General features: G+C 50.1%; 1 protein-coding gene across 3 annotated transcripts; it reads left to right on the top strand.

The window, feature by feature from the left end:
- Positions 1-49: 49 nt before the first annotated feature.
- BATF2 (basic leucine zipper ATF-like transcription factor 2) lies at positions 50-25,169 on the top strand. 3 transcript variants are annotated; one of them, XM_066251973.1, is made up of 4 exons: positions 50-502; positions 15,973-16,080; positions 17,469-17,573; positions 23,033-25,169. In XM_066251973.1, the coding sequence occupies exons 1-4, from the start codon at positions 473-475 to the stop codon at positions 23,708-23,710; spliced, it is 921 nt and encodes a 306-aa protein (XP_066108070.1). In that variant the 5' UTR covers positions 50-472; the 3' UTR covers positions 23,711-25,169. The 3 variants fall into 3 exon arrangements, with proteins under 3 accessions (XP_066108070.1, XP_066108072.1, XP_066108071.1); XM_066251974.1 differs by lacking the exon at positions 50-502 and adding an exon at positions 11,423-11,540 and having other exon boundaries at positions 23,030-25,169; XM_066251975.1 differs by lacking the exon at positions 15,973-16,080 and having other exon boundaries at positions 52-502; positions 23,030-25,169.
- Positions 25,170-27,021: the final 1,852 nt, after the last annotated feature.

The following is a 27,021-nucleotide window of genomic DNA, read 5'->3' as shown; positions in this document are numbered from 1 at the left end:
GACCTCTCATCTAGTCCCTCCCTCCCTCCCACGTGACCGCGAGATTCCGAGGTACCGCTACTCCTCCCGCGGTGGTGGGGGCTTCTGCGCGTCCACCTGCTTTAACCCTTCGCATTCCGGGGGCTTGAGGGATGAAGGCACAGCTGTCCCTTCCTCCCTAGGACCTCAGGCTTGCCCGGGAACTGAAACCTTAAGTTCCTGGTTTTTGTCCTGGCTGCATTGAGATGAAGAGTTCTGACTCAGGAGTCAGAACCGAGAGCCCCAAGATTGTTGACGAGCTCATCCTGGGGCATGTGTAAGGCCCTGATCCCCGGAAACGTGGTCCAGTTCATCCTCATGGGCCTCGGCGTCATCCTGAACCTGCCAGTTACAGGGCCTCCCCTTTTCCCTGGCACCTGGAATCGTAGAGGGTGGGCGTGGAGTTCTCCTTGGAGAGCGAAAGTGCCCCCTAGGGGCCTTTTGGAATTGTGCGATGGCGTCGTTGGACAGTTTCAATTACCAGGTAGGTTCCTGTTGTTTAGAGGGCAGGGATCAGACCCGCACAAAGAATTTTTTAAAATTTATTTCAGAGGTTGCTTTTATTTATTTTAGCAAGGATTAAACATAGTTTAATACTTCTTTTTTATACAATCAGTTTTTTGAAGAAATATCTCCAAATATCATATAAGGTAAAAACTTTTTAAAAAATTGTTTATAAAATAAAGGAAACAATGCAGTACTGAAAATACTATTATCATTGTCAGAGCCTTACAGAGAAAGGTTAACATTTCAAACGACATCTGCAAAATCTCTCTCTATATCTGCTTCCAGACTAGTATTAAATTAACTTCACTTTACATTAATACCAGTAAGAAAGGCAGGTATTTTATTTTTTTTAATTTTTTTTTTTTTAATTCATTTTAGAGAGGAGAGGGAGAGACAGAGAGAGAGAAGGGGGGAGGAGCTGGAAGCATCAACTCCCATATGTGCCTTGACCAGGCAAGCCCAGGGTTTTGAACCGGCGACCTCAGCATTTCCAAGTCGATGCTTTATCCACTGCGCCACCACAGGTCAGGCAGGCAGGTATTTTAAAAACTATCAGCATATTAACTGATGTGAAAAAAATGTTTCTTGATCTAATGAAGTATGGATAAAATTTATCTTTACACTTTCCAGTGAAATGCTCAAAATGTATGCTTGAAAATATAGATGCAAATGTACTGCCCAAGAAAATTAATGAACAAAATTGGTTACTCGAATTTAAGTGAAAAAAAATGCAAATGTAAAGAATTTTAAATATGAAGATTAAGATATGTGTTTGTGCGTGCACACACATGTGTACCCAAAGATATATACAAGTGAGGAAGTTAAAAATGTAGGCATCCATGCAAATACTGGAAAGATCTATAATCAAATGTTGGGATAATGAGAAAGTATTAAATCTTTGGGTGAAAGAGGAGAAACTTTTCCTAACTAAATGAGAAAGAAGATTGGTTTTATAGTAAAACAACACCTTGAAAGTCATTTGGGGATGTCTATGTAAATGGAAAATTCTTGAATGATTTTAGTTAATTGCATTTTGATCAGACATAAAGATTTACGCCTCCTAGAATATTTGCCATAAAATCACATGACCAATGAAAATCCAACACCTCATTAAATAGATTAAACTGTATCAAATCCAACAAACAAAGACACATTTCAAAAACATTTTTTTCTTAGCCACTTGGTTATTATCAATCAATCATAAATCCAAATTCAAAATCTTGGCGATCTGATTTGAGCGGTGAAAATACTGGAGCTTTAATTATTTGGATAGTGATCCTGATATAAAATTCCTGGAGGGATCTGGGGGCAAGCATGGCAGGGCTGTGGACTCCATGGTCATCAGAGACACAATCTTTCTTCCTCATCAGTCTTGGGAGAAGTTTTTTTTTTCTCCTTGTTTTTTTTTCCCTCTTTTCTGCATTTTTCTGAAGCCGGAAACGGGGAGAGACAGTCAGACAGACTCCCGCATGCACCCCACCGGGATCCACCCGGCACGCCCACCAGGGGGTGATGCCCTGCCCCTCTGGGGCATCGCTCTGTTGCGACCAGAGCCACTCTAGCGCCTGGGGCAGAGGCCGAGGAGCCATCCCCAGCCAAGGAGCCATCCCCAGCCACCCCCGGGTCATCTTTGCTCCAGTGGAGCCTCGGTGGGAGGGGAAGAGAGAGACAGAGAGGAAGGAGAGGGGGAGGGATGTAGAAGCAGATGGGCGCTTCTCCTGTGTGCCCTGGCTGGGAATCGAACCCGGGACTCCTGCACGCCAGGCCGACGCTCTACCACTGAGCCAACCGGCCAGGGCTGAGAAGTTTTCTTTTTTTCTTTTTTCTTCTTCTTTTTTTCTGAAGCTGGAAACAGGGAGAGACAGTCAGACAGACTCCCACATGCGCCCGACCGGGATCCACCCGGCACGCCCACCAGGGGCGATGCTCTGCCCCTCCGGGGCATCGCTCTGCCATGACCAGAGCCACTCTAGCGCCTGGGGCAGAGGCCAAGGAGCCATCCCCAGCGCCCGGGCCATCTTTACTCCAAGGGAGCCTTGGCTGCGGGAGGGGAAGAGAGAGACAGAGAGGAAGGAGGGGGAGGGGGTGGAGAAGCAAATGGGCGCTTCTCCTATGTGTCCTGGCCGGGAATCGAACCCGGGTCCCCCGCACGCCAGGCCGACGCTCTACCGCTGAGTCAACCGGCCAGGGCCCAGGGCCGAGAAGTTTTCATTCTTTTTTTTTTTTAATTTTTTATTTATTTATTTTTATTTATTTATTTAATTTATTTTTATTGCTGGGACAGAGAGTCAGATAGAGGGATAGATAGGGACAGACAGACAGGAACGGAGAGAGATGAGAAGCATCCATCATCAGTTTTTCGTTGCGACACCGTAGTTGTTCATTGATTGCTTTATCATAAGTGCCATGACTGCGGTCCTTCAGCAGACTGAGTAAAACCATATGAAATCGCCATATTTGACCGTGTCAATTACAAAGATTTCAGTAAGATTCAAATGGCTCATCCTCGTAGCACTAGCAAAAATTAAATAGAGTGAACAGAGCAGAAAGCATTGCTATCTTTGCCCATGAAGTAAAGGTGTGTAGTATTTATATCAGATGTTTGTATGGATGTGTGTACATCTCACTAAGAGTCATAGTCACAAAAATTTGAAAATCACTGCAATTCAACTGTTAACCTCTGGAGTAGGTTTAAGGGAAACTTATTATCTTAAGCACTCCTGGATTCCATTACTTTACTATTGCCATTAGCATTGAAATCCTTGTTTAAATGTCAGGCTTCAAGCCCTGTCCTGTCCAAGCTGTTATGACTTCCCAGCGGCCAAGTAGTGGGATTACAGTGACTGTGAACTGCAAAAACCTGGATGCTCTGTGAAACAGTAGGAGACCAGGAAGTAACTCTTTCACTTTTGAATAATAATTTGTCTATATCTGAAAATTCAGGGTGGAAGGGTGGGGGGCTTTTAAAGACAAGTGTTGGAGCTTAGTGAAAAGCAGTACACACACACACACACACACACACACATATATATTTTTTGGTTGATAGAGGAAGGGGGAGAGAGAGACAGAACTGGAAGCATTCATTGTTGTTGTTCCACTCAGTTCATTCATTGGTTGTTTCTTGGATATGCCCTGACGGGTGATCAAACCCACAACCTTGGCATTTCAAGACAGCACTCTAACCGACTGAGCCGACTGGCCAGGGCCAACAGGCAGTATTTTCATTTGCCTCATGGAACAGAGGAAAGGGTGCTCTTAAGGAAATAAAATTTTTAGGGCATACCTTTGGAAGGAAACAGGGAAAGAAGAGCTGTAGATCTGTAGTAATATGTAACTGTGAATATATTAACAAGAAAGAATCATGAAATTAAAATACCCAAATCCCATCGTGCCCACCCCGGGATGCCAAAAAAATAATAATTAAATGTCAAAATTCTGACAGCTGTGAAAACTGCTTTGAATGGAGAGTTTCTACATGGATTGTCACTTGAGAGTTCTCCATGCCTTGAGATGTGTTTACCTAATGCTAGGGGAGGAAAAGTTAGCACTGTAAATTTAAATTTAAGATATAAAGGCTTTTTGATCCAGCCAAGGACTTCATGTATCACCTTTTAATTATAAAAGAAAAATAAAACTTTTTATCCTGGACCAACAACAGGAAGCCAGGGCAAAAGACCCTGCTTGATTTGTAATTGCTAATCATTAAGCATTAGCAAGAAGTATACTTAAGTATTTTATTTATTTATTTGTGTATATAAATATTTACTTTTAAGCTTGTTCAGGATGAATTTTCTATTTGATTATTTTAAACTGTAATGTACATATGAGGTTTAAAATACAGTTACAGTTTTGTTTTTTTGTTTTTTGTTTTTTTCAGTTACAGTTTTGATAAGAGAAATCCTATTTTTTCCTCTGGTGAAACACATCTATGATGCACATTTCATTTTTTTGGACCACATGCTCATGACAAAAGCACCAACCAGCACGTGGTGGCAGCATACCCAAGTGTAGAATTTGTCCTACTTACTAGTAAACAAAGAACTGGAAGTTTGAATGTGCAGCCTAATCACTGAAATGGCAACTGCCTATAGACCTCGGTTTTGCCCTGGCCTGCTCTAGTAGTCCCAGCCCTTAAGAATCCAAGGGTGGAAGCCCTGGCCGGTTGGCTCAGCGGTAGAGCGTCGGCCTAGCGTGCGGAGGACCCGGGTTCGATTCCCGGCCAGGGCACACAGGAGAAGCGCCCATTTGCTTCTCCACCCCTCCGCCGCGCTTTCCTCTCTGTCTCTCTCTTCCCCTCCCGCAGCCAAGGCTCCCTTGGAGTAAAGATGGCCCGGGCGCTGGGAATGGCTCTGTGGCCTCTGCCCCAGGCGCTAGAGTGGCTCTGGTCGCAACATGGCGACGCCCAGGATGGGCAGAGCATCGCCCCTGGTGGGCGTGCCGGGTGGATCCGGGAGTCTGTCTGACTCTCTCTCCCTGTTTCCAGCTTCAGAAAAATGAAAAAAAAAAAAAAAAAGAATCCAAGGGTGGCCCTGTCCCCTGCCCCCCAGTCAGTGTGTACAGTGAGCAAGCCACAGCTGAATGACACAAATGGCAAGTCGGAGCGTTCGAGCATCTTCCTTATGTGTCTCAGCCCAGCTGCCTGATGTGGGAGGCAAAGGAGGTGTCCTCTCCAACTTCTGGATGACAGAATGAGCTGGATTCTTAGGCCTTTCCAGAACCCGAGAAGTGGGGAAGGACCCGAACATCTGGGCTCTTCCAACAGCTGTGTCCACATTCACCTCCCCGTGCCTGCGGCATCAAGAGCAAGACTGTGCTGTACTTTGTCTCCATGGGGCCTGGCCAGGGGATGGGACAGCGAGTGATTACTGAGCTTTCCCTCAGCAACCTGAGAGCCAGGAGCCCTGTTACCCCACCTGACAGATGAGCCAGGAGCTCCACTCATCCAGATGGCTGCAGCGGCCTTGCAACCAGTTGCCCTGTTCCCCTTCTCCAAGGCAGAGGGACTTTTTTTTTAAGCGAGAGAGAGAGACTGACAGAGAGGGACAGACAGACAGGAAAGGAGAGAGACAAGAAGCATCAGTTCTTCATTCTTAGTTGTTCATTGATTGCTTTCTCATATGTGCCTTGACCAGGGGGCTCCAGCCAAGCCAGTGACCCCTTGTTCAAGCCAGCGACCTTGGGCTTCAACCCAGACACCTTTGGGTTCAGGCCAGCGACCTTGGGGTCATGTCTGTGATCCTACCCTCAAGCCAGTGACCCTGCTCTCAAGCTGGTGAGGCTGCGCTCAAGCGGTGACTCAGGGTTTTGAACCTGGGACCTCAGTGTCCCAGACCAATGATTTATCCATTGTGCCATTGTCTGGTCAGGCCAGAGGGTAACAGGTGCTCAGCTCTTGTTCCTCCTGTCTCAAATCCCCGTCCACTGGGTGCTCCCTGTGTCTCAGAGTCAGAGCCCGAGATCGCCAGCGCCCTGTGAGGCCCTGCACGCATGACCCCTCAGCACTCTGCCCCATCACCTGCTCCTTCCACCCCCCTACCAACCCTCCAACCCGCCAGCGCATTTCCACTGCCTACGCCATAAGTCCCTGTCACCTGCCCCTCTTCAGTGCTTTGCTCAAATGTTTAGTGTCTCAAAATTTATTGTTTAAATGTCTCAGTGTGGTATGCTCGCTTCGGCAGCACAGATACTAAAATATCCCAATGAGACCCAGCCTGACCGTCCTATTTAAAGTCGAAATGGCTTCCCCCACCCACTTCCCCAAACCCTTTATTTTGCTTGATATTCCTCCTGACACTGAAGCCCCTACCAGCCTATGTAATTCCTTTGATTGTTTTAAGTATTTTTTTAAAGTCTTTATTCATTTTTTAGAAAGGAGAGAGAGAGAGAGAGAGAAGGGGATAGAAGCAGGAAGCATCAACTCCCATATATGACCTGACCAGGCAAGCCTGGGGTTCCGAACCAGTGACCTCAGCATTCCAGGTCGGTGGCTCAACCACAGGTCTGGCTAATTCCTGTGATTTATTACAACTATTCCCCATATTTCCACCTGCACTAGAGGGTAAGCTCCACAAGGACAGGGGTTTGGATCTTTTGTTTGTTTATTTTATTGAAAAATAATTGATATACATCATTGTATGAGTTTAAGATGTGCAGCATGATGGTTTGATTTACATATATTGTAAAATAATTACCACAAAATTCAGCTAACATCCATCTTCTCATATAAATGCAATAAAAAGAAAGGGAAAAAAATTTTCTCCTCGTGACAGAACTCTTTTTTTTTTTAAAGATTTTATTTATTCATTTTAGAGAGAAGAGACTGAGAGAGAAAGGGGGCAGGAGCAGGAAGCATCAACTCCCATATGTGCCTTGAACGGGCAAGCCCAGGGTTTTGAACTGGCGACCTCAGCGTTCCAGGTCCACGCTTTATTCACTGTGCCACCATGGGTCAGACGTGACAGAACTTTTAAGATCTACTCTCTTGGCCCTGACCGGTTGGCTCAGTGGTAGAGCATTGGCCTGGTGTGTGGAAGTCCTGGGTTTGATTCTTGGACAGGGCACACAAGAGAAGCGCCCATCTGCTTCTCTACCCTTCCCCCTCTCCTTCCTCTCTGTCTCTTTCTTCCCCTCCTGCAGCCAAGACTCCATTGGAGCATAGTTGGCCTGGGCACTGAGGACGGCTCCATGGCCTCTGCCTCAGGCGCTAGAATGGTTCCGGCTGCAATGGAGCAACACCCCAGATGGGCAGAGCATCGCCCCCTGGTGAGCATGCCGGGTGGATCCCAGTCAGGCACATGCAGGAGTCTGTCTGACTGCCTCCCCGCTTCTAACTTCGGAAAAATACCAAAAACAAAGATCTATTCTCTGAACAACTTTCCTGTGCACCCACAGCAGGGTTAGCTGGTCACCATGTGGCACATACATCCCTGTACCTGGAAGTTTCCATCTTTTGTCCATTTTCCTCCATTTCTCACCCCACCCTCTACTTCTGATATTGGATCTTTTTAAAGATTTTATTTATTGATTTTTAGAGAGAGGAGAGAGGGGGGAGCGAAGTGGGAAGCATCAGTTTGTAGTTGCTTCTAGTATGTGCCTTGATCAGGCACGCCTGGGGCTAGGTTGATGCTTTATTCTCTGCGCCACCACAGGGCAAGTGATATTGGATCTTTTTTTAGTATATGTGCTGCCAAAGTGCGCACTGGATCACTTTTTAAATTTTTATTTATTGGTTTTAGAGGGAGAGGAAGGGAGAGAGGAAGAGAAACATTGATTTGTTGTTCCACTTACCTGTGCATTTATTGGTTGATTCCTGCTCGTGTTCTGGATGGGGATCCGACCTGCAGCCTTGGTGTATTGGGAGAATGCTCTCACCAACTGAGCTACCTGGTCAGGGCAGATTTTTATTTTTTAAACCGATGTCTCCCAGCACCTAGAACAGGGCGGGCCACATAGTAGCTGCCTGGTAAATGTCTGTAGAGTAAAAGACAAACAGAAGTCCATTAACTGCATTCTGGCTACTTCCTCAGTGGGAAAGCAGCAGTCTAGCCAGCCTTGTTCTTAAACACCAGGCTTCTGGGCCCCCAGAAGGCAGATCTGGTGCCACCCTCTCCTCCGAGATCACGCAGATGCCAACTCCCAGGCCAGGCCCAGATCGAGAAGGGCCTCTCCCAGGCAGCCCCTCCCCGCGGCTTCCCAGAGGGGCAGCTGAGGTCTGGCATGGAAGGCAGGGAAGCGGCAGTGCCAGGAAAAGACTCCAGGCCTCCTCACCCTCAGCTCAGCGTTCAGCCTGTGTTCAGTGGAAAGCCCCCCTGTTCTCTCCAAGGGCACAGACCCCTCGGATCCAGAGGCATCCATCTCCCACAAGGCCTCAGTCTGGCTGCCGCAGGAGCAGCTCTGACAGTTGTTGACACATTCCTTCATTTTTCAGAGGGGGAAGCTGGGCTCCAAATAGGGCACAAGCCTGCCTGAGGCCTCCGGCCTGGGTGCGCAGGAACTGCTGGTGAACCTAGTTCTTCTGGGACCCCTGCCTAGCCTTTCTTCTGGACGGGGCCCCTCCCTGCTGCAGGCACCCACTCGTGGGAGGCCCTGTCTTCACTGGTGCTTCAGTGTAAGTAAGTCAGCAATCCTCCCTGTGCTGAATCATGGCAGGTTTCAGCCTCAGGTACGAATGTCCTTGCCCTTCTGCGGGCCTTGTGTCCCTGTTTTTTCCACTCCAGGGCTGGGAGACCTTAGCTGGATCGATGAGCACCTGGTCTGCTAGGCTCTGCTATCTCCTTGTACATGGTCAAGTCTGCGCCTTTTGCTGAGTCTCCGACGATCTCTAGAATTCTGTGCCCTCGGCGCCACTGCTATGGGCCTTTGGTTGGATGGGCAAGGCGGGCACACTTGGGTCTGTTGCTCTGGAGTCCCTGGCCATGCTGGGTTGGGCTTCATCCCCACCCCCGCCTCCCAGGCCCTTCGTGACCCTGGCTGACCACTTCCCCACACCAGCCTCTGAATGAGGCCTTTCTGCCTCCGAGAGCTGTCGGGGGAACTGGCACAGAAGAGGAGGCGAGAGCTGCTTGGGGAGTAGAGAGGCTCCCTCAGAGAGCACGATGACAGTTTTTCTCTCCAGTGTTCAGGCTCTCAGCAGGGTTCCCAGCCTCGGTCTCTGCCATTTGTAGTGGACAGCGGGACTGTGACATCACAAAGGAGGCCCAGCCAGGGACACTGGACAAAAGGGCCTCTCTGGCAACTACATTCCATGTGTGGTTTTAGTTGTCATGACAGCTCTGGCAAAGTAAGGGTATTATCTCCATTTTACAGACAAGGAAACCGAGGCCCAGAGAAGCCAAGGGTTTTGTTCAAGGTCACATAACTAGAAGTGGCAAAGGAGGGATTTCAACCCAAGCCCACCTGGGAAAATCCAGCGCTGTGGTCACCAGTGCCATATCCTACAAAGCTCTGGAGGCTCGAGGACTCTGGCACTCAGCTGTTTATTATTTATACTTCCCGCCCACTACCTAAAATCTGAGTCAGCTTCCTGGAAAGATGTGTATGTAAAAGGAACAGAGAAGCAGAAGCGCAAAGCTTTGGAGGCGGCAGGGGCCCTGGCGGGACTAGGGGTGAGAAAGTGTCCACATTCTTGCTAAGGACTGGGCGGGCGGTGATGGTGTCATAGAGCCCCCGTGAAGTCACCCAGGTCCTGGGAGGCCTGGCTGTTTGCAGGTTCCAGCTTTAACAAGATACTTGCTGAAGTCAGTCCTTGCCTCCCTGTGGAGTCCCCACAATGTCATTGCCCCCAGCCCCTGCCCAGCATTCAGCTCACCTGGCATCATCCCAGACTTGGCGTTCCCACTCACAAGTCCCCGTGAAGCAATGGAGAGAGAGAGTGCTGGTCTTGGTGACAGAGACATACGGGGCATTGAGTTCGTCCCATCTGGAGGTGTGACTCAGCCGAGGGAGGTACCTCTGAGCAGCGGTGTACTCCTGTCTGGCTCTGAGCCAGGTGGTGGTGTCAGCCAGCATCTGTTCCCTCTTCTCCCGCCAGCAGCACCCTGGTATACTCTGGGAGTTGCCCCTCCCTAACCCCTAGTCCCTTCGGTTAAGATGGGGCTGACCCTGTCTATCCTCCAGGCTCCAGGAAGCGCCCAGGACCCGGCCTTGCCTATCTTACCTCTTACTTATCTCCTGGCCACAGTGATCCCTGTAAGGAATTAGCCACGTGACTCAAGTCAGACGAAGGAGAGCCAGGCCTGGGCCCTTTGTTGGAACTATTGGGACATTAGTAAGGGGTAGAGAGATGCATCTCCATCCCAGGGCAGCTAAGCTGGTGTTTCTAGTAGCTATCTTATGACCACTTCTTATCCCTACCTGAGGATATGGTCAGTCCAGAGCAGGGCAGGTAGGGCCAGACACTGACCTCTAATGACATTGTTTGGGCATCAAGATCCCGCCATGCTTGAAACTGGAACACTAGACCTGTCAGTGACTTAAACTTGAGTTAGATCAGCCTGACCAGGCGGTGGCGCAGTGGATAGAGCGTCGGACTGGGATGCAGAGTACCCAGGCTCGAGACCCCGAGGTCGCCAGCTTGAGGGCGGGCTCATCTGGGTTGAGCAAAGCTCACCAGCTTGCACCCAAGGTCGCTGGCCTGAGCAAGGGGTTACTTGGTCTGCTGAAGGCCTGCAGTCAAGGGACATATGAGAAAGCATACAATGAACAACTAAGGTCTCGCAACAAAAAACTGATGATTGATGCTTCTCATCTCTCTTCATTCCTGTCTGTCTGTCCCTGTCTATCCCTCTCTGACTCTCTCTGTCCCTATAAAAAAAACCCAAAAAAAACTTGAGTTAGATCATTTGTAAAAGTAAGAATCCAGAGAACCCCTAATTTCCCATTTCTTATTGAGACACCTTTGTAAGCTTGAGAAATTTTTAGCAATTAACATCAAATATTAAGTGTTACTTCTTACACATGGACATAGCTATTTATTTTCATTATACAGGTATTTCATTAGAAAAAAGGTCGCATCCCTGTTTTTGCACTCCACCTTTTTTATGAATAAAATACAAGCCTATTATGTGAACAAAAGGTTTATCAGGTATTTATTGAGTGCCCTTGTTAAAAGTTAAACAGATGTTTATGTGACATACCATGTGCCAGGCACTGTTCAAAGCCCTTTATATACATTACTTTATCAAATCCTTTTATTATCCCCATTTTACAGATGAGGAACAAAGTGTTAGTTAAGTGACTTGCCCAAGATCAGGTTCCAGGCCTGGGATCAAGCCAGCCCACCTCGCTGAAAAGCCTTCTCTGATCTCCCCAACAGGAGGTGCGCCTTCGGGAGCCCCGCGCCCCACTGGGTTGTGAACTTGTCCAGCTGAGGCTTAGTCCCGGGAGGCCCATCCGCAGTCACAAGTGGGAAGTCAGTAGCCAGTGAGCATCAGCCCCATCGGCAGCTGGCTGGCCCCTCACTCTGCTGTCCATCGTCTGAAGCTCCTTCAAGATGCCCTGAAGAGACCAGGCCTAAAGTGAGGGGGGCACATGGTGGTGGGGGTCTAGAAAAAGGGTCCTCATTCCTGGGCACTGGGGACCCCCAGAGTCTCTCCAACTCCAGGAAGGGACGATGCATCAATGCATCCTAACTTCTCCCAAAGCAGCCATGTGACTGTCTCTCCCTGTGCCTCAGTTTCCTCAGTTTGAAACTAGGGAATCCCCCACCCACATTCCCCAAATCCTCTACTTTGCTCTGTATTCTCCTGTGACACTCCAGGCCTCCACCAGGCCTTATGAGGAGGTTAGTTAGAGTCTCCCGGAGCCTAGGGCAAGCCCTGTGGGAATGGAAGGCAGAAGCCTCATTACTCATCTAGGAAGCTTTCAGGGTTCTAGGATGGCAAGCTGCCTGCTGGACTTTTGTTGGTGTATCATTAATTGAGCACCTATTATGTGGAGGCAGTGTTTGAGGCATTGGGGATACTTCAGCACTGACAGGTAGTAAGTACTCCTGCTGCCCAGGAGCTCACTCTGGAGCTGTTTTGGAGCAGCAGCCTTTGAACCAGGCCTTTCCATATGCCTGGTTCAAAGAGGAAGGACCAAGGGCTTGGGGAAGAAAGGTGTGCCTCCCTCTAGCTCTGCCCTGTCTCACCAAACGACTTTGCCTCTCCTCACCTTTTTTTTTTCCTTTGTGGCAGAGACAGAGAGAGTCAGAGAAAGGGACAGACAGGAAGGGAGAGAGATGAGAAGCATCAGTTCTTCGTTGCAGCTCCTTAGTTGTACATTGATTGATTTCTCATATATGCCTTGACTGAGGGGCTACAGCAGACCAAGTAACTCCTTGCTCAAGCCAGCAACCTTGGGTCCAAGCTGGTGAGCTTTGCTCAAACCAGATGAGCCTGCGCTCAAGCTGGCGACCTCGGGGTCTTGAACCTGGGTCCTCCACATCCCAGTCCAACACTCTATCCACCGTGCCACCGCCTGCTCAGGCTCCTCACCTTCTAATGAGAGATTGGACTGGATGACCCTGAAGCCTGCTCTGCCGGCCTGGGAAGGGGCCCATCTTCGTCGGAAGCCTTGCACAGCCATGCATGGTTAAACATTACCCATTCTATGTCCCACCCTCCTGCCACTCCTCAGGGACATCAAGCCATAAACACTGCTTTCTTCGGTTTCTGTTCAGGGCCATAGCCCCCTGGGAGAGAGGGGGGGCCTTACTATTTCCCACCCACAGCTGAGGTCTGGAGAGGGGAAAGACTGGGGTTCAGGGCTGGGTCTGGGGATTGGGATGGAGACACTCAGGCCCTAGCTCCCCCTCCCCCCAATGTGTTTTCTTGGTTACATCATGCACGTGGCTCCCTGGGCCCTTCTGTGGCCTGGCTTAATGAGCCCCTTAGGTGCTTGTCTCAGGCAAGATGCCCAGCCCTGCAGGTTTCTGGGAAACGAAAATAATTCAGAAAAATCAGGGCAGTGTCACTGCATGGGGTGCTCTGCTTCAGCCTCTGTCCCAGGTCCCTCACAAGCAAGGAGTGCCAGGCCCAGCTACAATGTCCAGTCCCAACCACCCAGGCCTTTTAAATTACGAGCCTGCATTAATCTTGCATTCCCACACATCTCAGAATGGGAATAAATTCCAGCTGCATAGTACTCTACAATATACAAAGAGCTTTCTTCTCATTTACTTTTTTCCATCTTCAGAACAACTTTGTAAAGTAGGTATGATTTGTCAGGCCCGGAAATATATGAGAACACCAAGATGCAAGGTGATAGACCTGGTGAGTAGAGTACCATGTGTCAGAGTCAGTTCTTCTAACTAGCTTTAAAGCCCAAACTGGTTTCATGCCCCACTCTAGGCTGAGCAAGGAACTATTACTCTCACTGCTTTGCTCATGACAGACATCACTAATTAGTCATTGCCTGGCAGACATTGCTAATCAATTGCAGGACTCCTTTTAAAAAAGATCTGCCCTGGCTGGTTGGCTCAGTGGTAGAGCGTCAGCCTGGCATGCAGGAGTCCCGGGTTCGATTCCCGGCTAGGGCACACAGGAGAAGCGCCCATCTGCTTCTCCACCCCTCCCCCTCTCCTTCCTCTCTGTCTCTCTCTTCCCCTCCTGCAGCCAAGGCTCCACTGGAGCAAAGTTGGCCCAGGCGCTGAGGATGGCTCCATGGCCTCTGCTTCAGGCGCTAGAATGGCTCTGGTCACAACAGAGCAACGCCCCAGATTGGCAGAGCATCACCCCCTGGTGGGCATGCCGGGTGGATCCCGGTCGGGCGCATGCGGGAGTCTGTCTGACTGCCTCCTTGTTTCCAACTTCAGAAAAAGAAAAAAAAAAGATCAGAGGCAGCTGCGAACTCCTCAGCACAGTACCCCAGGACACTCACCAGAAGATCCAACTCACAGCATTTGCCATTCTTTTGATCCCACACCATCAGACTTGAGCCCTCAGGACTCAGGCACAACCCCTAGATGCTCTAGTCACCAGACCACAAGAATACATTGCACATGCAATTCTTGGACAGAGGGTACTGACTCTTCCATCCCTCAAACAAATGTCCCTTCCAAGCATGGTCTCAAGATACAACAAATGGCCCTGGCCAGTTGGCTCAGTGGTAGAGTGTTGGCCTGGCGTGCGGGGGACCCAGGTTCGATTCCTGGCCAGGACACATAGGAGAAGCGCCCATTTGCTTCTCCACCCCCCCCCTCCTTCTTCTCTGTCTCTCTCTTCCCCTCCTGCAGCCAAGGTTCCATTGGAGCAAAGATGGCCTGGGCGCTGGGGATGGCTCCTTGGCCTCTGCCCCAGGCGCTAGAGTGGCTCTGGTCGCGGCAGAGCGACACCCCGGAGGGGCAGAGCATCGCCCCCTGGTGGGCAGAGCGTGGCCCCTGGTGGGCGTGTTGGGTGGATCCCGGTCGGGTGCATGTGGGAGTCTTTCTGACTGTATCTCCCCGTTTCCAGCTTCAGAAAAATACAAAAAACAAACAAACAAACAAAAAGATACAACAACCATGCAGGTTTGCCTGGGGCTCCAGGGTTTGCTCGGTCTTTAACAGAATTTTTTATTATGGAACATTTCGGATATACCCTAAAGCAGGGGTCCCCAAACTATGGCCCGCGGGCCACATGCGGCCCCCTGAGGCCATTTATCCGGCCCCCCCCGCCACACACCCGGAAGGGGCACCTCTTTCATTGGTGGTCAGTGAGAGGAGCATAGTTCCCATTGAAATACTGGTCAGTTTGTTGATTTAAATTTACTTGTTCTCTATTTTAAATATTGTATTCGTTCCCATTTTGTTTTTTTACTTTAAAATAAGATATGTGTAGTGTGCATAGGGATTTGTTCATAGTTTTTTTATAGTCCGGCCCTCCAACGGTCTGAGGCACAGTGAACTGGCCCCCTGTGTAAAAAGTTTGGGGACCCCTGCCCTAAAGTGTTGGTAACATTATCACACAGAACTGTGTTCCCACAGTTTAAGCATCCAAACCCACAAACACAACTGAAGTTCCTGTGACCCTCTCAGCCCATCCCTCTGCATTGTGTTCCTCATTCCCATGCATAGTTTTATACTCTTATTACATATTTACATATCCTTATTATTAAATCTCAAAGCCATGACGTTCAGACCTTGCTGCCCCTTGTTACTGTTACACAATTGGATGGTATGGACTGACGGGCATATAGGAGCAGCTCTGCAGGTCACACTACATCCTAGTTGTGAATATCTGTTGAGCCGTTATGCTGCACAGACAGGGTGTCAGGTGCCTTACCTGACTCAACTCCTTTCAATCTGCACAAAAGTATCTTTATCCCCACTTTATAGATTTGGAAACAGCAGCATAGAAAGGTGAAGCTATGTACTCGAAGCTGTGCTCCTGACTGCTAGACGTCACTCTCCACTGCTGCGTGGTCTGTTGAATGAGAGCACCGTAATTTAACCATCTCTTCTCCTCTTTAAGGGTCATTGATTATTTTTGCCTCCACATTGGTCTCAGAGGGTTTGGGGTGGTTGTGTTATCCTGTGTGGTTCCTACACCATCCCCCAACACCCTTTACGGTTGAGGAAACTAAGGCTCAGAGAGGGTGAATCACCTTCTCAAAGCTGCACAGCTCCAGCACTCCAGAGTGGGCTGGGAACCTCGGCTCCTCTGATTCCAGAGCCCAGAGACTGTCCAGCCTCCCCTATGACCTTTGGTTCCTCTTTGTTGTCTCTTAACTCTGTCCCTGGCAGCCTGCCCTCCCACCCCACACCTGGGCTTTGCCCTCCCTTCCGCTGGCCACCCTCCACTGTCCTTCTGCCAGAGAAGGGGCCCAACCGGAAGGCCAGTTCGTATTAGGAAATTCCAACCACGTGAGCCAACCCGAGCCAGGGATTCTGAGCAGCCGGTGGCTTTAGAAGAAACTGAAACTTGACTTGCTGGGGGCGGAGTGGTCACTGAGGATTTAAAGAGCCAACACTTCCTTGGGTCCCCAAAGGGCACTGGGAGGTCACCGCAGCTGAGGGACACCCTGAACCACGTGGGAGCCTTTCCCACTGCCCAGGCCATGCACCTCTGTGGAGACGAAGGGCTGCAAACCAGGATGGTGAGTACAGGGAACCAGGGCGAGGGGAAGAGAAAGGACGTGTGTCCGAGGGTCCCCAGTGTCTGGTGGGGAGAATATGGCCAGAGCTCCTCATCCCAGCTCTGTGTACATGGGCTGTGTGACCGTGGGCTTCACATCCCCCTGCCCTGGGCTTCAGTGTCCTCAGGGATTGGAATGGGGGCTTGTCAGCTCTCATATTGCAGAACCAGCCTCCAGTTTAGAACTTGGCCTCTGAATTCTGCTCTCTCCTAACCCACTTGTTCGCCCCTCACTACCCTTAGGGTAACCTCTCTTCCTTCCGCAAATTCATTGGCCTGGTTCCCTTCAAGGCTCTGCCCCTCCCCCAGGACCCAGGGCCACCCCTTCTCTCACTGCAGGCCTTTCCCCCAAGTTCCAGTCTCTTGTCCCATGCCAGCACCCCGAGTGGGCCTGCAGGAGCCATGGACCTAGGACCATAGCATCCTCAGCCAGGGGGCCAGGGTCTCTCCTGAACTCTCCACACTCAGAACACGCCTCCCAGAAAGGCCAATGGGAGGGGAGGCTGGGCTGCCGCACCTCTAACATTCCTTCTTGCTTGACTTTCCAAAACTGGGCATTTGGGTTAAATATTTCATCTAAGTTTCATGGACCCCCTAGTCTAGGGTCTGGGGACAGGGAAGGGTCACAGCTGTCAACCTTTGTGTTCACTCTCGTCAGAACAGACTTCACGCATTCGTTCTAGGTTGCCGCCCCGCCAAAATGCGAGCAACTTGCAGACAAGGATTTTTGCCTGTTTTGTTCACTGCCTTGTCCCCCTAGCTCAGGGCCTGCCCCACAGTAAGTGCTCAATAAATATTTGTTGAGTAGGTTAATATCACCTTTGGGCCTGACTTGAGCACAGGCCTATGGAACCGAGTCACGCCCTGGCCCGCCCTCACCATGGAGCTCAAGCTAAGGAAATCAGCCCCTTTGACTGCGGAAACTGATCTTGGTTAACCCCTCGCTCTGGGCTGGCCCCGGGCTGCCTGCTTTGCGGCCTGTAAGGAAGACACTATGATGCCTCCACTGAGTGGATAAGGCCGCTGGGGTCAGAGAAGTGAGCGACTTGCCCAGAGCGACGTAGCTGATAAAGAGTGTCGGTGTGAATCAGGTCTCTCTGGGTTTAAATCCCAGCCTCCCAGCTTCTTCCCCAAATGTGAGACATGAGCAGGACACTGAGTGAGGCTGGCATTCCAGCAAGGCATGCCATGCCTGCCATGGGGTGTGTGGACTCCACGGGAGCCAGAGGTGGCTTCAAGAGGAAGGGGACCTATGGGGACTTGACTTGGGAATGGCACGGCTTTACAGAAGGCCAGGACGGAGAGCACAAGCCCTTGCAAGAACCCGAACCCTATGCTTGTGCCCTGTAGGACCCTGAGGAGTGTCATAGGCAGTTGAAGAAGAAACAGAAGAACCGGGCATCTGCACAGCGCAGCCGGCAGAAGCACACGGACAAGGCGGACGCCCTGCACCAGGTGGGGGATTCCACCCCTCCGACCCTACCTGCACTTACCTGGCCAGGTTGCCTCTTTGCCGGCTGCCTTTTACAGGGGCCCCTACATTGCTGTGTGTTCCCTAGTGCCAAATTTGGGAGGAGGGAAGGGCTCTGCCCCTGAGACTTGGAAATTCCAGGGTGTGTAGTGTAATCTGTGTTCTAGATACACACTTGGCTCCAGGGACAAAAGGTGCGTGCACAGCTGGCCCTGCCCTCTAGGCGCCCTGCCTAGGGGGAGGAGACAGGAAGTGGAGGCAAACTGGGAGAGCCCAGCACAGCAACCAGCTGAGGCACTCTTTTTAAAATTTATTTATTTATTTTTAATTTTTTATTTATTCATTTTAGAGAGGAGAAGGAGAGAGAGAGAGAGAGAGAGAGGAGAGATAGAGAGAAGGGGGGAGGAGCTGGAAGCATCAACTCCCATATGTGCCTTGACCAGGCAAGCCCAGGGTTTCGAACCGGCGACCTCAACATTTCCAGGTTGACACTTTACCCACTGCGCCACCACAGGTCAGGCTAAAATTTATTTTTTTATTAAGTGAGAGGAGGGGAGATAGTCTCCTGCATGCGCCCTGACTGGGATCCACCAAGCAACCCCTGTCTGAGGCCGATGTTCTAATCAATTGAGCCACTGGCTTTGAGAGGGGAAGAGGGGGGAAACGGGGAGAGGGAGAGGAAGAGAAACAGATGGTCGCTTCTCATGTGTGCCCTGAATGGGGATCGAACCCGGGACGTCCATGCATCAGCTAACACTCTATGCACTGAACCAACTGCCCAGGGCCACTGAGGTATTTTTACTTTATTAAAGTCAGAGAGAGGGACAGATAGGGACAGACAGGAAGGGAGAGAGATGAGAAGCATCTATTCTTTGTTGCAGCACCTTAGTTGTTCATTGATTGCTTCTTTTTTTTTTTTTTTTTTTTTTTTACAGGGACAGAGAGAGAGTCAGAGAGAGGGATAGAAAGGGACAGACAGACAGGAATGGAGAGAGATGAGAAGCATCAATCATCAGTTTCTTGTTGCGACACCTTAGTTGTTCATTGATTGCTTTCTCATATGTGCCTTGACCGTGGACCTTCAGCAGACCAAGTGATCTCTTGCTCAAGCCAGCGACCTTGGGTCCAAGCTAGTGAGCTTTGCTCAAACCAGATGAGCTTGCGCTCAAGCTGGTGACCTCAGGATCTCGAACCTGGGTCTTCCGCATCCCAGTCTGACGCTTTATCCACTGTGCCACTGCCTGGTCAGGCCACTGAGGTATTCTTTTTTTTTTTAAGATTTTTTTTCCATTTTATTTATTCATTTTTAGAGGGGGGAGAGAGAGGGAGAGAGAGAGAGAGAGAGAAGAGACAGAGAGAGAGAAGGGGGAGGAGCTGGAAGCATCAACTCCCATATGTTCCTTGACCAGGCAAGCCCAGGGTTTCGAACTGGCGACCTCAGCATTTCCAGGTCAACGCTTTATCCACTGCGCCACCCCAGGTCAGGCTACTGAGGTATTCTTAAAAGAGAACCCTGATCACCTTCCACCTTCCACCCTACCCTACTCCCACCAGGTCCCACCTCCGGAAGCCAGGATCTGCACTGTGACTGATCACGTTGCCTGTCAGGGTTCTGGTATAGGTGGCCAAGACCACACTATGAGAAACTGGTTCAGGGTTAAGGTTGGTGGGCTTGAGAGTCCCAGCTGTGGTACTCGTTTGCTGCAAGTCGCTTCCTTTGCTGAGCTTCACTGTCCCCATCCAGAAACAGAAACAAGAATGCCTGCCCCTTGGCAGGACCCTTGTGGAGGCAAAGGAGGCAAAGGAGGCCAGTGGGCAGGAGGGCTGCCCTGCACCTGCACCGGCCTCTTAAACTTGGGTGGTAATTTGATCTTGGATGCTCACCAACCCTTAGAGATTCCCTTCTTTCTCTGTGCAGAGAGGAAGGACACCATTAGTTACTTCCTAGGGGAATAATTAAGAGCTGGGCTCAAGCCCTGGCTGGATACCTCAGTTGGTTGAAATACTGTCTCCATGTCCAAAGAGTTTGATCCTGGTCAGGGCACATGCAGAAGCGGATTGATGTTTCTGTCTTTCTCTCTCTCTCTCAAATCAATAAAACAACAAAAAGACCTGACTGGATAGCTCAGTCGGTGGGTTGGAGCAACATCCCGAAGTACAGAGGTTGGCGGTTCGATCCCCAGTCAGCGCATGTACAGGAATAGCTCGATGTTCCTGTCTCTCTGACTTTATCTAAATTAAATTAAAAAATAATAACAAAGCCTGCGCAGTGGATAGAGTGTCAGACTGGGACGCAGAGGACCCAGGTTCAAAACCCCGAGGTCTGCCTGACCAGGTGGTGGCGCAGTGAATAGAGCGTCGGACTGGGATGCAGAGGACCCAGGTTTGAGACCCCGAGGTCGCCAGCTTGAGCGCGGGCTCATCTGTTTTGAGCAAAAGCTCACCAGCTTGAACCCAAGGTCACTAGGTCCAACAAGGGGTTACTCGGTCTGCTGAAGGCCTGCGGTCAAGGCACGTATGAGAAAGCAATCAATGAACAACTAAGGTGTTACAAGGCGCAATGAAAAACTAATGATTGATGCTTCTCATCTCTCTCCATTTCTGTCTGTCTGTCCCTGTCTATCCCTCTCTCTGACTCACTCTCTGTCTCTGTAAAAATTACATTAAAAAAAACCCAAGGTCACTGGCTTGAGCAAGGGGTCACTCCATCTGCTGTGGTCCCCCTGATCAAGGCACATATGAGAAAGCAATCAATGAACAACTAAGGTGCCGTGACGAAGAATTGATGCTTCTCATCTCTCTCCCTTCCTGTCTATCTGTCTGTGTCTGTGTCTCTCTCTGTCTCTGTCACCAAAAAAACAAACAAAAACAACCCCCCCCCCCCAAACAAACAAACAAACTAGGCTCAGGACCTAGCTCTTGGGAGGGCTGAATACACTTTAGCCCTTCTAGTGGTGGGTAAAACTCACAGCCCTTTGCTCCCGAAGGCCCTACACTCTCCGCACCCCCCACCTGGCTGCCCTCCTCCCCTAACATCCCACCCCCTCTTCAGGCTGTGGGGGGCTTTCTCCACCTTGCCGTCTCCTCTACCCTCAGACAGCAGTCCAGCTCCACCCTCACTTCTTTCCTGTTGTTTGGTTTAAATAGTAGCTCCTCAGAAGGGCCTTTCTAAACCATTTGATCTAAAGAGATCTCTCCTTGTCACTCTGGTTTCCTTTTCGTGTCAGGGGTGACCTCCTTAGACGCTCATTGCTTGTCTCCCTCAGGCTGTAAGCAGCATGAGGGCAGGGAACTAACTAACTAGTCCTTTCCCTGCTGTTTCTGTCACCTGAAACACTGCCTGACAAATGGCAGGGACTCAGTAATCCCCTGCGGAGCGAATAATACAGTCAGAATAAAGTGCTCTAGAGGTGGGGGGGTGGGGGCAACGATAAGCAGTAGCATTGAGGTGACATAGAGATGAAGTCTGAGCTGGTCTTCAGGGATGCATAGGAGTTTTCCAAACATATGAAAGTGAGAGAAGGTGTCGCTGGCGAACGGAATTGCACTGGCACAGGCCTGAGAGCACAGCACCCTGCGGACGGAGAGCGAGAGAGGACTGGTGCGGGTGGCACACACGCCTGCATCCTTTCCTGGAACGCTTACGGAGCATCCCCTGTGTGGCAGGCGGCGTCATACACACTGGCACTGGCGGTACAGCTGTGAACAGCAGACAAAAGCCCAGCCCACCTTCCCCAGGGCTAATATTTTTTATGGTGGAGCCGGGAAGACAAATCAATGGTCCGTGAGGTGTCTAGGATGTCAGATGGGGTAGTGCTATGGGGAAAAATTAAAGCAGGGAGGAGAGAAGGCAGTGGGGCGGGAGGGGTGATGGAAACAACAAGGAACGCCCTCCCTGAGTAGGTGATGTGTGAGCAGCCTAAAGGTGGCAAATGAATGGATGAATGAATGAATGATTGAATGACTCAATTTCTGGAAGTAAATTGAAGCTTTTGGAGAATTTAGGTGACAGGTGACCTAAGGACATTTAAATAATGTCATTCCACATGTAGAGACCAGCTTGGGATGGGGCTGTTGCCGGCTTTGACTTCTATTAAAACCTTGGATCTGTGGCCTAAGCCAGCAGTTTTCAACCTTTTTACACTTGAGGACCAGTGAAAATAGAATTATTTCAGGGACCACTAAGGCACAAATCACCCTTAGCATAAGTGAAAAAATTTCTTTAAATTTAATTTATTCATTTTAGAGAGAAGGAAGACAGAGAGAAAGTGGGGGGAGGAGCAGGAAGCATCAACTCGTAGTTGCCTCCTGTATGAGCCTTGACCCGGCAGGGCCGCAAACCCAGGGCTTCGAACTGCGATCGCAGTGCTCCATCCATTGCTCCATCCACTGCTCCATCCACTGCTCCAACCACAGGTCAGGCGAGCATAAGTGGCTTTGATTAAGATCATTGAGTCTGTAATCTTCATATAACATCAGGGTGGCTAACTCTTTCATGGACCAGCACAAAATTTCTGGCAGACCAGTAGTAGACCTGTGGTTGAAAAACACTGGCTTAAGCAACATTTTTATGTAAAACATCCTTGCAGCTTCTTCTTTTAAAAAGTGCCCACAAGGGGTGGGGTGGGGGAAGGGACCAAGGAAGGCATTCAGCCTCCTGAGCTGCAGAAAGAGAGTTCTTTCTGCATTTTCCACCACTTGGTAATCAGAAATGGTTGTTTAGAATCGCATGTTGGTGTTTGGTGTTTGTCCCTGTGGGTTCTTAGAGCCCAGCAGGACAGAACCTAACACATGCTGACTCGGATGCCGACCAGAACTCGCCATGCTGCCAACCAGCAATGCAGGACCTGGGCCTCTGGGTGCGTGCTGGCCAGGATAGCAGGACATCTCCATGGCCATGAGAAGTCCATGTCAAGATTAGCCCAGGGAAGGGAGCTGCTGGAAGAACTTCTGGGCAGAGGAGACAGGAAGTGTGAGGAAGCAGAGCCCATCTGAGAAACAGGAAGTGGGAGGACTGGAGAGATTGAGAGCTAAAGCTGGGTGTGTGAGTCGGGGTCACCACGCACAAGGAGTTGTGGGAGTCTCTAAACGGCTCTAATGTTTGGTTAATGACACAGTTGCCCAATGGTTCCTCTGGGCCAAGAAAACGGAGTGTTTTGGGGGGTGCCCCAGTTAGGGACTCCCAGGTGAGCAGAGATCAAATTGAGAATGCGGAGAAGGTGCATCTGAGCCCCGGTAGAGGTAGATTGAGGAGACTCATCAGTGGCTGTGGAGGGCTGGCTGGAGAGGAGCCAAGGACGCGGAGCTTGGGCCTGCACGTGGCAGTGGTATATTTTCCCTAAGTTGAGGATCCTGAAGGGTTGGTGATTGGATAGAGCTCATGCGGAGCCCCTAGTGCTGGCTGACACCCCCTCCCCTGCCCATCTCCTTCTCCCTCTAGCAGCACGAGTCACTGGAGAAACGCAACCGTGCTCTGTGGAAGGAGATCCACGGCCTGAAGGCTGAGCTGGACTGGTGGAGTCGGACCCTGAGCATGCATGAGCACCAGTGCCTGATGGACTGTGCCTCCTGCTTGGCTTCTTTGCCCCCCGGCTGCTGGGGTCAGGCCAAGCCACCCCTGGACCCCTCGCCTCATAGACAACATGGATGCCAGGAGCACCCGGGCCTGTTCCAGACCCCAGTCTCCTCTCCCTCGGCCCAGCAGCTCTCTCCAGATCCTCAGCCTTGTGGTTCTTCTGGCCTCCTCTCCCCTCTGTCCTCGCTGTCCCTTGACGCTACTACTATCACTGCACCTCCTGCCCAGCTGTCCCCCAGCCCTGCCCAATCTGTCTCGCCCTCTGGCTCCAGCCTAGTTAGGCATTCCTCCAATCTCAAAGCCCTCCTGACCCGTTCCTCAGCTCAGCCTGCCCCTCAGCAGGCCCTTGGACCAGAGCACCTCCCCAGGGGGAAGCTGGTGTCCTCACCCGACAGTCCCTCGGCTGCTCTGGGGCTGGCCTCCCTGCAGGACAGGGAGCACCAGCCTGCTTTCCTAGCAGCAGACCAGCAAGGGCTGGGTGTGGGTCTCAGCCCGCACCCCCTCCTGGCCTTCCCCCTGCTCTCCTCTGCTCAGGTCCACTTCTAACCAGGCCCTGGAGCTGGGCTGGCCTTTTCCTCAGGCTCAGGAAGCGGCCTGAGCACGGGGGCATCTCCTCCGTTGCTACTGGAGGCTGCCTTTGGCCGACCAGCTGGCCCAGCATTGCCCCAGGGAAAGGAAGCCGTCACTGTGTGCCCTCCATTCTACTGGGCCTGTCACCACGATCTCATTTCAACTTCATGGTCATCCTGCAAAATCCGGATTATCACTGCACTTTTTCAGAGGCAACAGAGGCTCAGAGAAGACAAGTGACTTGTCCAAGGTCACACAGCCTTTTTTGGGACCTGAAACACCACCATCTGCTCCTTCTCCTCCTAGTAGGATCCTGGCCCAGGCACCTTAGGGGCTGAGGTCCTAGTAACTGCGTGCTGGTATAAAGAGGTTTAAGATCTCTTTGTCTTGAGGTATATATTACTCTCATGACTTTAGGGTGAGTCCCAGTATACGAATTCTTGATTAAGATACATAAACATTGTTTTCTAAGGTTTTTAGATAAATTCTATCTTCTTTGCTCTGTGTGGCAAATGGTCCCAGGCACCTTTTCAGAGAATTCTAGGAATTAGCTGAACTATGACTAGATGACCCAGTTGCCCTTGCAAGCCAGGAAGCTCCTGCATTCTTCTCTTCCCATTCTCTACAGAAAGGAGGGGGTAAGAGGCCTGACTTTTCCTCTTTAAAATGGCATTGCTAAATACTAAGTTTTATAGTTCCTTGGCCCCTTATCACACTGCAGGCCCTGAAACCTCACCCTAATTAGGGGCAGTCCAGAGTCCAGGTCTAGGTGGGGAATAGCCAGGTGGGAGACTGGAAGTGGACTTTTTCTTTCTCCAGCAGTGTTTTCAGTTTCAGGAGCTGAACCTGCCATGGGAACTGGGGAGAAGACTGTAACAGTCTCCCCAGGGGCTTCTACAGGTGAGGTGCCAATAGCCATTCCAAGACCTGAGGAGACTGTGCAGGGTCAGCTCTTCAGGCTATTACCAAATAGCTCCCTGCCCCTCTCCACCCGCCAAGGCCACGGGGGACTTGAGAGCCATTCACGTAGTACACAGAAAGCTTGGGGAAAGAATGAGGGAAGGGCCAAGAGCAAGGTTATGTTTAAGCCAGTGCTGGACCTGAACCTGGTGGTAGTGAGTCCTGTGTCTTCCTCAGTACCACCCCTCCCTGTGCAGCCCCCAGGCCCCTCTGATTGTTGCCCCTCATTGCTGTTTGGTTCGATGGCACCTGGAAGAGCCAGTACTGGGACCAGGCTGAAGCTCAGCTGCAGCATCTGCTCAAGGGGGGGTTCTCATGCAGACTCAGGAAAAGCACTGTAAGGGGAGATCCATCTCTTTGCCCAGATTTCACACATTAGTCAGCAGACACTAGGCTAGTATTTGACACACTCCAGGATGCTGAGCATAAGTCTCAGCACATTGTTATGGTGAATAAAGTTTTCCGATTCCTCTTGCTTTGGATAGCTGTTTCAAGTTCTTGTACTCTGTACTGCTGAAAACAAAGGGCCTTTGAAAGAAGAAAGGATAGTCTAGAATCTCAGAGGTGGGCAATCCCTCATGGACTTCCTAACCTAACCCTCCTCCCATGTTTCAGATGGGATGGACTTTCCCAGGGCCACCCAGCTAGAGTAGGTGCCGTGGTCACGAGATTGTGCATGGCAGCAGAGCTGGGCTCACCAGAAGGTTCAGGGTCAGCAGATTGGCAGGAGGGAAGCCAAGACATTAATTAGAGGGCAGCTGGAATCTGAGACGAGAGCTGATGTAATGCATGTGGACCAGGACTTGACGGGGAATGAGGATGCCATGGTCTGGCTCGCGTCTCTCTACCAGGAAATTTGGCAGGCACTATGCTTTGTTTTACTTGGGTTAACTCAGTGATACCTCAGATAACTCTGTGAAATAGGTATGGTTATCATCCCTGCTGTTCAGAAGGGGAAACTGAGGCCCAGGGAGTTAAGTGACAAGTTCAAGGTCACACAGCTAGGACATGGTGTAGACTTGCTTCAACATCAGGAGCACTTGACTACAGGTGACCCTGGTTCCTGCCTTCACACCTCCCTGTAGGCCCTGCAGGGAGGGACATAGGATAATAGACATAATCCAGAAGGTAAAAGCCTTCCTTAAGTTCAAAACAAATAAGAGAGGGGAGTGACTAAATTAACGTCGGTATACTCAGATGATGATGACTGAAGAGGTGCTAAGAACAAAGAATGCTTTGAAGAATATTTAATGAGGTGAGAAAATGCTTACAACATATTAAGCAGAAAAACTGGAATGTGCAACTGTCACTGTAAGTTTGGTGTTCTGCTTGTTTTAAAATATAAACTGAACCCTGGCCGGATAGCTTGGTTAGTTTGTCATCCTGAAGCACAGAGGTTGCTGGTTCAATCCCTGGTCAGGGCACATATGGGAAGATTGATGTTTCTCTCTCTCTCTCTTTCTCTCTGTCTCTCTCTCTTTCTCTTTCTCTCTAAAATCAATTATATATATATATACCAAATCGAAGAAGTGGGAGGAGATATTATAGATTTTGAAGGATATATGTGTTATAAAGTACCACACCCCAGATTCTGAAAGGCACTGTACCTCATTTCATCAAGTTCACGTAGAGACACCCAGTCCAGATGAATTTTGAAGAGTTTTATTAGAGGAGGAGATTTATTAAATATGCCAGCCACATATGACTGACACAGGGCATCTGCAGGCCCAAATCGTGCAGTCCCAAAAATAGTTCAGGGGCTGTTTATATACCCTTGCTCACACAAGGGCGGGGGAGAGCTCACTCTTAGGGGTAGTCAACCTTTTTATAAAAACCGCCCACTTTTGCAGTGCTGGTCAACCTGGTCCCTACCACTAGTGGGCGTTCCAGTACCGGAGCAACCAAACCGCGCCAAGATTGGCCCACCATGAATGCTGGACCGCCCACTAGTGGGCAGTAGGGACCAGGCTGACCAGTACTTCAAAAGTGGGCGGTTTTTATAAAAAGGTTGACTACCCCTGTAAGGGATACACAGAAACATTAAGACTTTCAAGGTAGAGAGAGACAAGATGGCACTAGAGTAGGCGGATCAACAGCAATACTATAATAGTAGGAGATTTCAATACCCCATTAACATCATTAGACAGATCCTCAAGAAAGAAAATTAACAAAGAAACAGCAGACTTAAAGGACATATTAGATCAACTCGATTTAATAGATATCTTCAGAACCTTTCACCCTAAAACAGCAGAATATACATTCTTTTCAAGCGCTCATGGTACATTCTCTAGAATAGACCACATGTTAGGGCACAAAAACGGGCTCAA

Source organism: Saccopteryx bilineata, chromosome 1 (assembly GCF_036850765.1).
Source record: "Saccopteryx bilineata isolate mSacBil1 chromosome 1, mSacBil1_pri_phased_curated, whole genome shotgun sequence".
In the NCBI taxonomy this organism is placed as follows: Eukaryota; Metazoa; Chordata; class Mammalia; order Chiroptera; family Emballonuridae; genus Saccopteryx; species Saccopteryx bilineata.
The sequence above is the reverse complement of the archived record's forward strand: the minus strand, read 5'-3'. Positions and strand labels throughout refer to the sequence as shown.

Bases quoted from the DNA above. Each gene is read 5' to 3' on its own strand.
- BATF2 (XM_066251973.1), top strand. From the start codon at position 473: ATGGCGTCGTTGGACAGTTTCAATTACCAG. The intron at 503-15,972 runs GTAGGTTCCTGT...GGGTCCCCAAAG, and splicing joins TGGACAGTTTCAATTACCAG to GGCACTGGGAGGTCACCGCA. The intron at 16,081-17,468 runs GTGAGTACAGGG...TGTGCCCTGTAG, and splicing joins AAGGGCTGCAAACCAGGATG to GACCCTGAGGAGTGTCATAG.